The sequence below is a fragment of the Rhineura floridana genome, chromosome 13 (genome assembly GCF_030035675.1).
Source record: "Rhineura floridana isolate rRhiFlo1 chromosome 13, rRhiFlo1.hap2, whole genome shotgun sequence".
In the NCBI taxonomy this organism is placed as follows: domain Eukaryota; kingdom Metazoa; phylum Chordata; class Lepidosauria; order Squamata; family Rhineuridae; genus Rhineura; species Rhineura floridana.
In genome coordinates, this window is record NC_084492.1 from 27585897 (window position 1) to 27600185 (window position 14289).

Here is a 14289-nt window from a genome sequence, read left to right on the forward strand (position 1 = left end):
ATCCTTATCAGTTTTTAAAAATGTGAACTGAAGGTTGCAAGTAAAGGCTGTCTTAGACAGGAACAGATCATTGGCTCATCTAGTTCAACATTGGACGTCTCTAAGACAGAACTTTGCCTCTGTGTATGCAAAGCATTTGCTCTGCTACTGAACAACAACACACACACACCCCACACACACACTGCAAAACAGATGTTTCAAGTGCATTTATATATTATATCTTTCCATGCTACTTACCGGTCCTAAACCACCCAAAATAACGCAAGTGATGTTTGCCATCATGTCCACCAAAATTCGGGTCCTTTGAAATTTAAACACCACTCTACCTAAAGAAGCTTCCTCAGGTCCAACTTTGGCCAGCTCTTCTTCCCAAAGGTGCTGTAATCTGTCAAGAGCAAACTATCACATTGCAGATATCCTCCATTCACAAGCTTGTTAGAAGAGACCAACTTCTGCTGGCAAATTATAAAGTCAGTGCTGAACAGATAGCCTTAACATTTCTACAGAAGTTTCTTGTGGTGAGCCACTCATAAGCCAGGGTTCCTGGCTGGCTCTTGGACCCCACCCTGGCCACCGGAGCAGAAGAGATGGCAAGCCAGAGAGGAACTTCAAGCATAAGTGATGCTACTCAGGAGGAGGGGGAGGCATGCTTAAGCATCTGCCAGGATCAGAGTCTGAACTGGGAGCCCAGATAGAGCCTCCAGCTCCCATATAAGCCCTGATTCTGACTTATATCACCACTGAAGCAAATGCTCCATTAGAGTTCCAATCTCTGGTGCAAAGGCACAAGGTGTAGTGATGGCCACCAACTCAGATGGCTTTAAAAGAGGATGATTCATGGAGCATAAAGCAATCAGTGGCTGCTAGCCATGATGGTTATGTTCTCCCTCCACTGTCAGAGGCAGTATGCTTCTGAATACCAGTTGATTGGAATCACAAGTCAGGATAGTGCTGCTGTACTCAGGGTCTGCTTGTGAGCTTCCCAGAAGTATCTGGATGGCCACTGTGAGAACGGGATGCTGGGTTAGATGGGGTACTGGCTTGATCCAGAAGGGCTCTTCTTATGTTCCTCTATTAAGACTTTCTGAACCAGGAAATCGGTACTGGACCCAGTTGGGGTGCTGGGTCCTGGATGCCCAAGGATTGCAGGTGCTGGCACCAGCCCTACTAATAAGGAGCTTCTCCCCATAAATACTGGAAATCTGGATGAAATCAGGATTATAAGCATTGCATGTGCAACAAAAAAATTGTACTAATGACAATGGTCCTTTGCTGTGCTTTCCTTTCGGCTTCCCTGCACCTTGCAGGAGTAACATGGTGGGAAGCTACCTACAGTGTTATTTTCTAGCTGAGGACTGCCTATTACACTCAAGGGCTATACATTTAAAGCAGCATCATAGCATTATTCCCCAGGTGGTTTAACAATTGTTCTCTCTCCCCAGGAACCCTGGGAATTCTCACTCTGTGAGAGGATTAGGGGTCTCTTAACAACTCTCAGCACCCTTAACAAACTACAGTTGCCAGGATTCTTTAGGGGAAGCAGTTACTGATTTAAAGTGGCATCAGAATGCTTGGCATGTATAGTGCAAATGGGGGAATGAAAAGTATCATTTCGTAAGGTTCCTGCATGCAGAAAAGCTCTTACATAAACAGTTGTGTTGGAACAATGCTACCTTTTGGCATTTGTTTCTGAGCTATCATAATAAGACAGAGGAGGCAAGGTGTTCACGTCAATGTTGTGCCTGAATCCCCTGAGCATTAGGTATGACAGCCAAGAAAACGTAGCAAATGAGAGCAGCCCAGCATCATCCATTGGATTCACAGAAGATCTGCAGGGAAAGGGAATAAAATAAAATAAGAAGTCATTACAACAGTAGAAAGCTGCCTTACCCCAGGTCAGACTATTTGTCCACGGAATTCACCCCCACAAGAGGCAGTAATGGCCACCAACTAAGATGGATTTAAAAGAGGATTAAACAGATTAATAGAGGATAAGGCTACTAGCTTTGGCTTCTGAATACCAGTTGCCAGAAGCTGCAGGAGGGGAGAGCGCTCTTGCACTCAGGTTCTGCTTGTGGGCTTCCCAAGTGAGGCATCTGATTGGTCACTGTGAGAACAGGATGCTGGACTAGATGGGCCACTGGCCTGATCCAGCAGGATCTTCTTATGTTCTTATTATGTTCCATCCAGCCCATTCTGACTGGCAGAGGAGCTCACCTCAGGATCTCGGTAAGATATTTTTTAAACCCTTGCCTGCTTCTGGTCTTTCTGGTTTCGGAATTGAACCAAAAAGCTTCTGCATGCAGAGAATGTATTAGAATCTCAGAACTGGAAGGCACAGAGGAGGTAACCAACACAGGAAGCTAACATCTACCAAGTCAGATCATTGGTCCATATAGTTCAGTATTATCTGCACTGACTGGCAGTGACTCTCTAGGGTTTCAGACAGGAGTATCTCCCAGCCCTATCTGGAGATGCCAGGGATTGAACTTGGGACCTTCTGAATACAAAGTAGATGCTCTACCACTGAGCTATGGCCATCCCTGCCCTTATTGTTTGGTGCGAGAAGTATCAATGAATGCTTGATACTATAAACCTGGGGCCTTCTTTGCATGCTCTGCTTTGCATGCTCTAGCACTGAGCTACAGCCTCGCCCTGTTCAATGCACAATCTGCCATGCAGTATGCAACTCTGGCATTCCCCTGACTTGTTTCACCTCTGCTTAAACATCTCCAGCAAGAGAGAGCTCACCCACTCCTGAGACAGTCTGTCCCACGCTGGACAACTCTTAAGGATTTTGCCTTGTGCAGAGAGAGCTGTTTGCAGAATCCTTTAAAAGGGTCTGCATCTCATCAATTAGTATTAAGGAGATGCCTTAACATTTCAAAGGCTGGAGTATTTTTATAGCTCAGCAATTCGCAAAAGGATGCACCTTTCACAAGGAAGGAAAAGGGGTAAAGGAGCAGAGTTTTATGCTGACCTACAGACTTGACATGGAAAGACGCAAATGCTTTTCAGGACAATCTTTGCTGCACAGTTTGTATTACAGTTCCAAGTTCACACAACTTACCTTGCTTTTAAGCGTATGGGAATCATGGTGTTTAAGCTTGAGGAATATTTCTGGTAGAAGGTCTTTTCTCCATCTCTTGGGTCGAAGTTGGGATGCAGGAAATGCTCTGTCGTAAACATCCTGTCTGCTTGCAGGCACCAAGGCTCATTGCTCTTGGCCAGATTTCTCTTGGAAGGAGAGAAAGAGAGAGACTATTACTTTAATGACTTTTTTTAAAAAAGTACAAACTGTTTAACAGTGAAATAGACTGTCTTAGAAGATGGTGACTTATAAGATCTGAACAGGGTGGTTTATGACAGATGCTACTGGAGGTCACTGATTCATAGGGTCACCATAAGTCATAATCGACTTGAAGGCATATAACAACAACAATAAAGAAGATGGTGGACTCTCCATTACTATTAAGTAAAGGCTGGATGACCACCTTTCAGGGATGTTACAGTAGTGGGTTCCCTGCATTTTCAGTGTTCAGACTAGATAGTCTTTGAGGTTGTTTCCAACTTTATTTTTTATTTTATATTATTTTTCAAAAACTTGGTTTTCCTATCGCAGGAACAACACAGGTTTCTGGTATTTATGTATGCATTTATTTATTTAACAAAATGTATATACTGCCTGATTGTAAAATAAATCTAAGTAGTTTACAATATCAATAACAACAGTTAAAAACAAGTAATTAAAAACCTTTTGGCAACAATTAAAACTGCAGCTATGGGCATGGTGAAATATGTCCCCAACTACCAATGCTGATAGCCCATTCATACGAAGGCATTTTAATGTTGGTCATAGAAAGAGTTGGTTTTCAGCAAGTAAGGCAGGATCCTATGTGGCCAACAGGGCACAGCTAACTGCTAGGCCACAATCCTTTCCTTCAAAAGGAAGTGGAAGGCAGATGTGGGATTGCCCTGATGTTCATAGACTGGATGGGGCCCAAAGGTTCTTGGCAGAATTGGGGATGGGGGAGCAATTTGATTCAGTTCACATTTAAAGGTGGATCAATTAAGTTTGCACTTTCCAAAACAATATGAGAATCAAAACACAACCATCTTTTGAAATTTACACTTTTCTGAATTTTGCAATGCAGTTCTTCAAGCAGTATTTACAAAAATGCATACAGTGGGGAAAAGCGTGCTTAAAAATTAATATATTGGTGAAACATAACATTCAAACATGCATTATGCTGGAGGATATTCCTTGCAAAACAAGTGTGTACATTGGTCAATGTACAAGCAATGTGCACTCAAAAATGCGTTTATTAGGAGAAATTGGCACGAAAATGCTAATTAATTTCCATGAGGATTTTTTTAAAAAAGCAAATTGCTGCAGAAATATGGAGAGCTGAATTTAAGAATGGAAAAATGAGAAGCAGAGAGAGAGAGAGAAATGGACAAATCCTTCCATCCCTAGGCAGAGGCCGCTTACGAGGTGGGACGGATCCACTGCGCTAGCTTCTTGGCCTATATCAATCTACATGCTTAACTCAAGATGCATGTACTGATGGTTAATGGGAACTGATGGTTGTTTATTGTTATTATTAGTTGTATTCATATATTATTTCTTTTCCTTTAGTTTATTTTTATACTTGTAATATTTTTATTTATTTACATTAATTTCAGTAATATTTTTCTTTTCTCCTCCCCATTGTTAAATTTGTAAATAATAATAAAACAATCAATTTTAAAAAATGCTAGCTTCCCAGCCAGTGGGTCACTAATGCTTACTTGGAGAGGCGGGGCTGTGGGGAGGTCAGCATGGTGCAAACACATTAGCAGGAGCCCAGGATTGGGTCAGCTGCTGCATTTGCACTGTACCGACACCCCCCATTGCCTCATCCCTCCTAGTAAGCAATAGTGAGCCACCTGCCACTAGCAATGCAGCTCCATCCCACCTGGCAAGCCACTCCTTGGGATGCTGCACTGCAGGGCCACCAGTGGCCCCTTGGGTGGCCCTTGTTTTCCCCATCTCTCCCATTGTTATTTAACTCTTGTCAACTGTGTTTGAAAATTGTATTGCTTTATTGTATTGCTTTATTGTTTTATTGATGTATTCTTATATTGTATTTTGATATTTGTGTTTTCTGTAAGCCATCTTGAGGGCCTTCAGCCGAAAGGCGGGGTATAAATAACAACAACAACAACAACAATTATCTCCGTTTGTGAGATGCGTGTTGTTCCTGTTCCACAGACAGCCAGACCTTAGTATGGGAGTCAGCTCAAATGCTACCATTTGAAATGCTGTGTTAGCAGAACAAACAGTGCATCCGATAACAGCTTTAGCACAGAAGTGCCAAAGAGTCAAGGATCCATTTGGCTAGTGAGAGAGATTCATGGAGGGAGGGTTTGAAGAAAGATTATAGAGCAAAAAATTATGGAGCAAAAAATCTTAATTTCACATATACACTCATGGGGTCTGAACTGGCGGTGACCGACCAGAAGAGAGACCTCGGGGTTGTAGTGGACAGCACGATGAAAATGTCGACCCAGTGTGCGGCAGCTGTGAAAAAGGCAAATTCCATGCTAGCAATAATTAGGAAAGGTATTGAAAATAAAACAGCCGATATCATAATGCTGTTGTATAAATCTATGGTGCGGCCGCATTTGGAATACTGTGTACAGTTCTGGTCGCCTCATCTCAAAAAGGATATTATAGAGTTGGAAAAGGTTCAGAAGAGGGCAACCAGAAGGATCAAGGGGATGGAGCGACTCCCTTACGAGGAAAGGTTGCAGCATTTGGGGCTTTTTAGTTTAGAGAAAAGGCGGGTCAGAGGAGACATGATAGAAGTGTATAAAATTATGCATGGCATTGAGAAAGTGGATAGAGAAAAGTTCTTCTCCCTCTCTCATAATACTAGAACTCGTGGACATTCAAAGAAGCTGAATGTTGGAAGATTCAGGACAGACAAAAGGAAGTACTTCTTTACTCAGCGCATAGTTAAACTATGGAATTTGCTCCCACAAGATGCAGTAATGGGCACCAGCTTGGACGGCTTTAAAAGAAGATTAGACAAATTCATGGAGGACAGGGCTATCAATGGCTACTAGCCATGATGGCTGTGCTCTGCCACCCTAGTCAGGGGCAGCATGCTTCTGAAAACCAGTTGCTGGAAGCCTCAGGAGGGGAGAGTGTTCTTGCACTCGGGTCCTGCTTGCGGGCTTCCCCCAGGCACCTGGTTGGCCACTGTGAGAACAGGATGCTGGACTAGATGGGCCACTGGCCTGATCCAGCAGGCTCTTCTTATGTTCTTATGTTCTTATAAGCGATGTGGGAGTTGGATCTCTTTACAAGTTTCATTGGTAAGGAGGAGTTGCCAGACGCCTTTGAAGTCATTCTTTGTACTGGACTTCACATGTAATGTGTCAGTGCACCTAGCCAGATGACTGGGCAGCTGCTAGCATCTAGGGGGCTGGCCAGGGCCGGATTAAGCTGAGGAGGGCCCCTAGGCTGATTGGTGTTTGGGGCCCCCTTCTCTTCTGGGCCTCTCCATGATCCGCGAAAACAGCCACAGGAGGGATTGCAGGACAGGAGCTTCTGAGCCACCTGCCATCCCATCCCATCCCCCCCACTTCACCTACCTTCCTGCTTTTCAGGTTTGCCATCAATCAAGATGGCAGCAGAGGCTTCAGCCCCTTAGGGAAACCTCAGCCGCCATCTTGATTGATGGCAAACCGCAAAAAACAGCAGAGAAAAGGTAAGTGAAGCGGGGGGGTGGCGGGTGGTTCGGAAGCTCTATATTATAATTTTTTTTAGCTTATGCACAGGCCCCCAAGAGCTCCGGGCCCCTAGGCTTCAGTCTACTAAGCCTAATGGATAATCCGGCCCTGGGGCTGGCCCTACCATCAGTGAAGCGTCTGACTCAGGCAGTGGATGCTCTGAAGCAGCAGGAGCAGCCCCTGTCTATTTCTTCTGAGCCCCCAGCCATTCCCCTCCACATGGTCTCTCCTGGATCCCCTAATCTGGCCTCAGGTGTGGTAGACAGAATGCCATCCTGTCACCAGTGTTTTCTTTTTAATTAATTAATTTTTATTGAGGTTCCAATGGCAACAAAATTAATACTTAAATATAAACAAAAACCACTGTTAGCATCCTTATGCAATCCAGGACTACACAGAAAGGACCAGGAAAAGGAAAAGAAAAATGGGAGAAAATAACAATGCTCAAGAATACAAAAAACTGAAATGCAATGTTTTTCGATTTTTCTCTTGTAAAAAACTTAATCTGTCCTTTATGTGTTATTTCCCCACAAAATTAATTCTGAAGCATCAGGTACTTTCAAAATCACTCAAATCGTGACATTCAAAGGCTATATAAATTGCTTATGAAGACATGCACAGCCTTACACATAGCCCATCCCCAGTGCTGAAGCAAGATTCACCTGCTAGCCCAGTAGGCCTCTGTACATAGAACTGGATGGGTCTCATGATCCTAGAATCCAGCAGCAACCAAGAGACCGAGTCAGGGACCAGATCCTACAGACGCAGGCCCTCCAGAGCCAGAGCTAAGAAGCCCATGGGTGACTTCCCCTAGGAACAGAGTGTCTCCTAACCAGAGCTTGGAAAAGTTACTTTTTTGAACTACAACTCCCATCAGCCCCAGCCAGCATGGCCACTGGATTGGGCTGATGGGAGTTGTAGTTCAAAAAAGTAACTTTTCCAAGCTCTGCTCCTAACCTACCTCGCCAGTCCAACAGTACAGGGAGTGCACCAAATGAGAAGCCAGGGAGTGCAGGAGTGCCCATTGGCCCTTTAAGAGCTGTAATTCCCACAAAGGGGATGAAGCCTAGGAAAGGCAGACTGGAGGAGGAGGAGGAGGCCCAAAGGTCTCAGTCCTCCTCTAGTTGCTCACTCTGTGCTTCTGCACCACCCCGTGGGCTCCTCTGCAAAACCAGGACAGAAGGGAGTGCCATCTTCTCCTTCTCCTCAGGCAGCAATAATGTCTTGGGACCAGCCCTGGATGCCTCCTCAGTGCTGCCCTGCCCAGCTACAAAGCTGCTTCCCGTTCCCCCATCCACTCTGTCAGAGTTCCTATTTCCTCCGCTCCTTCTCTGCTTGCTGTGTGCAGGGGAAGCCCCGCCTACTTTCCCATCCACCAATAGGGGATGTTTATAAGATGGAAGGTGGAAATATGGGAGAGGCTGCCCATGGCAACAGGGGACTTGTTGACATGGCAGGGGAGGGGCATGGAAGGGTGCCTCTGCTGTGGGCCCTCGCAAACCTAGAGCCAGCCTTGCGTGGTGCTCTGGTTTGATGTCACACAGCAAGGCAGCTCAGGAGCTGCAGGACTATGGATAGCTCCAAGTGAGTTGCTTGCTCTGATAAAGGTCAAGAGCAGGCTGAGCCCTTTTAACCCTCTGCCCCCCCCAGACTCTGGCCACATTCACACCATACATTTATTCCACTATTATTCCACTTTAAACAGTCATGGCTTCCCCCAAAGAATCCTGGGAAGTGTAGTTTGTGAAGGGTGCTGACAATTGTTTGGAAGCCTCTATTCTCCTCAGATAGTTACAATTCCTTGAGTGGTTTAACTATCACTCCCTCTTTCCAGGGAACTTTGGGAACTGCAGGTCCACAAGAGGAATTGGGGTCTCCTAACAACTCTCAGCGCCCTTCACAAACTACACTTCCCAGGATTCCTTGGGGAAAGCAATGACTGTTTAAAGTGGAATGATAGTGGAATAAATGTACAATGTGAGTGCAGCCTGTCTCTCTCCCCCAGGCTCCACCCCCTTGTGGTTAACTTTAGGTTCTTAAAGGGACAATCCTCTGGCCTGAAGATGGGCACTCCTCTTCTGTTCCATAGCCTTGCGCACTCCCTGCACCACTGGAACAGTGAGGTACCATGGGAGGCATTTGGTTCCAGAGGCTCAGGTGAAAGGTGCCCATGAGGGTCCTAACTCTGGCCCTACAGGTAGGTCCTAGTGGTACGGGAGGTTCTTCTAGGGGCTCCTATCAGTCACCTTCAGACTCCATGGTCTCCCAGTCTCCAGCAGCAGGCTTGGAGCCCCAAACCTGCTCTGGCTCCTTGTCCAGCTCGTTAGCTGGAGACTCTGAAGCCTCAGACTCTGACTCTTGATGGCTGCTGGACTCTGGAGTCATGGCACCTTGCACATAGCTTGTAGTGACCACTGGTATCACTAATAATAGGTATGGATAAATGAAAAACTGAATATTCTTAGGGCTTGTACCTTAATATCTGTTCATTGCTGCCCTGGGCTCCTTCTGGGAGGAAGGGCAGAAGACCGATTGATTGATTGATTGATTGATTGATTGATTGAATGAATGAATGAATGAATGAATGAATGAATAAAAGATGCCTTGCAGCTGAACATGTGAACTGCCTCCATCATGGGGCAGAAGGGGCACGTGTGAGTGAGTGAGTGAGTGAGACAGAGAGAAAGAAAGAGAGAGAGGCAATCAGCAGTCAATTCTCCCCTGTAAATGTCTCCCATCTCTGAAATGATTTCCCCTCCAGGTGGGCTCTGAATTAAAAATGAGTCCATCCAGGGGAAATTGTATAAAGGTGATACAATGACTTGGTGGGCCTTGAAGCTGGTGGGCAGCAGAAAGGTTAAGCACCCCTCCCACAAATGCTTCAAGCCCATGTATTAGCAGGGAGACCCATTGGAAACCCAGTTTTCCCCCTTGTGATGTCTAGCTTGGCCCTTAGATACAGTGGATTCAGCACTTATCTTTTTCCTTGCTCTGCCATCTCTCCCACAGGTGACCCTTGACACTCTAAAAAAATATGATGCCCCACCTCTCTCCCCTTGGCTGCTCCATCAGCTCCCTTACACTTGGAATGAAGCTTTGTCTCTGTCATTCCAATCGGGTCAGCTTCTCCCTCTCCAACTGCCTGGTTCAACGGTCACTCTGAGCCTGTAAGAGAACATTCCAAGACCAATGCTCTTCCTTCCCACACTGACTAAAGAAATACCACCCCAAACATTCCCTTCATGGGATGGATGAAAAGCCAGAAGAGATACTCTCAGTGTTATCCATCAATGCTAAGGGAGCCAATGACTGCATCACAAAAAAGGTCAAAAGTTGGTGCAGATTTGCATAAAATTTGCATATGCTAATTCATGCACACAGGTTCAAATTAAGCAATAATTACTATAATTTAAATCAGGAGTAGCCACTGTGGTGCCCTCCAAATGTTGTTGCACTACAACTCCCATTAGCTAGAGTGGCCAATAAGGATGATGGACGTTGCAGTTCACCAACATTTGGAAGGCTGCCATATTGGCTAAACTTGGTTTAAACAGGGGAAAAAATCATTCTCACTCTAATGGGGAAGACTGTGACCAGGTGAGCTGTGTGCCTGCCAGCACAGTGTGCTGTCCAGGTGCTGAGCAACTCCAAGGCCCCTGCAGGTCTCCTTTCTTAATGGTTCTTTGACTTTACTTGTACCAGACAACACTTCAAATGGAGAACTCCTTCTAACAGAGATCTGTCCTCCGTTCAACAGAACACATGTCCACCCTGTTCAAGGCTACTAATGGTGTTGACAAAACACACATGCAAATCCAGGAGAGGGGGTCCAGTTATTAGAATTGCCTTTAGACAATACCCTGTTTGGGCCAATTCGGTCAGTTGTTTCTTACTGCCAGGAATCAGTGAGGCTAGAATAGGGTACCTTTAGGAAGACAGGATTGTCCATCTAGCTCTGTATTGTCTACACTAACTGGCAGCGGTTCTCCAAGATTTGAGAGAGGAGTCTCTTTCAGCCCTACATGGAGATGCCGGAGACTGAACCTGGGACCGTCTTCGTGAAAAGCAGATGCTCTACCACTGAGCTGTGGCCCTTCTCCAAAGACTAAAGTGTTTGCGGCTTTTTCACTTAGAAAAAAGGGAAAGAGGATATGACAGAGCAGGGATGAGGAACCTTCTGTGACTCTCCACTTGTTGTTGGACTCCAAATTCCATCAGTCCAAACCAGCATGACCGATACTCAGAGAAGACATGAGTTGGAGTCCCACAATATCTAGAGGATCTTTGCTCCTCTATGTCCCATGAGCTACCAGAATAGCAGCTTGAAGGTTTTTCCCTGCAGCGAAGTATTCTCAGGTTCTGGACTGGTGCTATTTACCCAGGCTGGTGACTGGGTCCTCCTAGACCCATTCTATTTGGTTTGAGACTTCGCATGAGCACCAGTAGTACAGTGTGTTCCTTTGCTCTGACTTCTGGGTGCATCCCTTTGGCTCCATCCTGGCTCCCCTCTGACAACCAACTAAGGTTCATGGCTAATACTACCAATGGTGACTGATGCCAATTGGGAATGATAGGGCAGAAGGCAAGGAGTCCAGAGCCAAGGACAGGCAGAGCCAACTCAATTGATCAGTTTCAGTTTCCCTCAGTTTCTCATTTGTCCTGTCTTAAATTCAATTCTCCACATTTCCACACATCTGCATTTTTTTTAAAGGCTTCATGAAATTAATCAGCATTTTAGCGCTAATTTCTCCTAATATACACGTTTTGGTATGCAATTTTGCCTAATATGCACTTTTTTTGCAAAGCATATTATTTCCCCTAATATAATGCATTTTTGTATGTTTTTACACCAACATATCCATTACCCTAGTAAATGCATTTTTGTACACATTATTTGGTTAAGGAACTGCATTGCAAAATCCGGAAAAGTGCAAATTTCAAAGGACACCTGTGTTTCAGTATGCATTGTTTCAGGAAGTGCGGATGAAGTAAGTTTGCTTTTAAATGCAAACTGAACTAAATTTCTCTCCTCCTGCACACCTCATTTCCCTGTTCTGATCCCAGACAGAACCCTGGTGTCTTTAATATGTGTGCAGAATAGAAAATCTCAACCGCTACAGTTTCATACCTCTAACTTAAATATTGTTTCATGCCCCCTCTAGTGTTTAAAACAGGATGTGCTAGTAGATCTAGTTTCCTTTGGTAAAAGAGGGCTTGAGACCAGCATCAGTCCCTGGAATAATGTAACTTCTGGGACACTGCATGTTTTTATGACAGTGACCATTTTTTAACCCACAATGCCCTGGAACTTCCGTTTGGGAAAGCTAAGATGGAGCCATAAACACAGCTACTGCCGATCTAGAGCTAGGGATGGAAAGATCTGTCGATTTCGGTTCTCTCCGTTTCTCATTTTTCCAAGCTTAAATTCAGTTCTCCACATTTCTGCAGCAATTTGCGATTTGTTTTTTTTTAAAAAATCCTCATGAAAGTTTTCCAGCATCTTAGCGCAAATTTCTCCTAATAAACACATTTTGTAGGCGGTATTGACTAATGTAGACTTCTTTTCAAGCAATTTCTTGATATATAATGCATTTTTTGTGTTATTTTCACTCATATATTAATCTTTATGCACACATTCCCCTACTGTATACATTTTGGAAAACATTGGTTGGCTGGCAAACTGCATTGCGAAATTCAAATAAGTGTGAATTTCGAAAGCTGGCTTTGTTTCAGTTTTCATGTTGTTTTAGAAACTGTGAATTTGATAGATTCATCTTGAAATGCAAACTGAATTGAATTTCTCCCCCATCCCTACCTGGAGCAGAGGAGTCCAGCTGATGTCATGTAGGAAGCTGCCTTATACTGAGTCAGACCATTGGTCCATCTACCTCAGTACTGTCTACACTGACTGGTAGCAGCTCTCCAGGATTTCAGGCAGGGTTTTCTCCCAGCCTTACCTGGAGATGACAGGGATTGAACCTGGGACCTTCTGCAGGCAAGGCTGATCCTCTGCCACTGAGCTACAGCCCTTCCCCTAGTTTAAGCCACAAAGCCCAGCGGGTGATCTTGGGCCATTCACACTCTCTCAGCCTAACCTACCTCACAGGGTTATTGTGAGGATAAAGTGGAGAGAGGGAGAAGCACATACACCACCTTGAGCTCCTTGGAGGAAATGGGGGGGCAATATAAATGCATATTTATGCATTTAATATCATATTAAATTATAATACAATATTAATGCTGTCCTGGGCTCCTACTGGGAGGGAGGGCAGGAAAATAAATAAATAAATGAAATAATAATAAAAGTTTTAAATGAGGAGGAGGATCTCCTTCAGCGCTGTCCTTCCCTGACCTGCTTGCCAAAAGCTCTTCCAGCCTGGGGGGGGGGAGGCAGGGCTTATAGCACCATGTAGGTCAGGAAGGTATCACAGGGCCTCTCTTCCCAAACTCCCATATGACCTTTCAGGGGTTGGCGCCCAGTCTCCCAGAGACTAAAGGTGTCTTTCTAATAATTGTTTATTTACAAGCAGAATCAATGAATCATAGAACAGTAGAATTGGAAGGGGCCTCTAAGGCCATCGAGTCCAACCCCCTGCTCAGTGCAGGAATCCAAGTCAAAGCAAATCCAATAGGTGGCTATCCGGCTGCCTCTTGAATGCCTCCAGTTTTGGAGGGCCCACCACCTCCCTAGGTCATTGCTTCCATTGTCGGACCATCCTAACAGTTAGGAAGTTTTTCCTGATGTTCAACAGAAATCTGGCTTCTTCCTATAACTTGAGCCCATTATTCTGTGTCCAGCACTCTGGGATGATCGAGAAGCGATCCTGAACATAAGAGGAAGCAAGAAGGTACTTAATCCAACGCAGAAGATCCTCTCCAGAGAGCAAGGTTGGGTACGCCTAAAGGGTGCGTGCACCTCTAATTCTGGCTAACTCCAACTAAAAAAAAACCAAAACAACTTTCCACTTGTTCTCTCTCTGACTCTTCCAAACAGCTGTGCTTGGGCTGCTCCAGACAAAGTTTATTAAGCATTCATCCTGATTTTCTTGCACAAAGCTTACACAGTATTAGACTTTCCTGGTCTTTATTGAGCATTCATTATAATTTGTTTACAGTGCAGCTATATAACACTGAGCATTCATCATAAGAACTTAAGAACATAAGAAGAGGCCAGTGGCCCACCTAATACAACATCCTGTTCTCTCAGTGGCTAGCCAAATGCCAACGAGAAGCCCGCAAACAGGACCTGAGTGCAACAGCACTCTCCCTTCCTATAGTTTCCAGCAACTGGTATTCAGAATCATGCTGCCTCCAACCATCCTGATTTGTATGCAAGGTGTTTATAGAGCTTTCAATTCATCATTTGACCAACCCACATTTGGTGCATTTCCTGTCACTTTTCTAACCACAAAAAAGTCAGGGGTTTTTTTCCCGAGTGGATGCGTTGTGCGAGGGCAACAGAATGCTTGAATCCACTTGAATTGCAGAAACCTACATTTCTGGTATGTG

At 44.8% G+C, this 14289-nt stretch overlaps 1 protein-coding gene across 1 annotated transcript in view; it reads right to left on the reverse strand.

Annotated features, from left to right (window-relative positions):
• LOC133369397 (ATP-binding cassette sub-family C member 12-like) overlaps positions 1 to 9165 on the reverse strand; it is an 81691-nt gene extending 72526 nt beyond the window's left edge. The window contains exons 1-4 of the mRNA XM_061594671.1: positions 9079 to 9165; positions 3071 to 3237; positions 1674 to 1829; positions 238 to 385 (exon numbers count right to left, since the gene is read on the reverse strand). Coding sequence (XP_061450655.1) covers positions 238 to 385; positions 1674 to 1829; positions 3071 to 3237; positions 9079 to 9165 — 558 coding nt within the window. The remainder of the gene's footprint in view (positions 1 to 237; positions 386 to 1673; positions 1830 to 3070; positions 3238 to 9078) is intronic.
• Positions 9166 to 14289: the final 5124 nt, after the last annotated feature.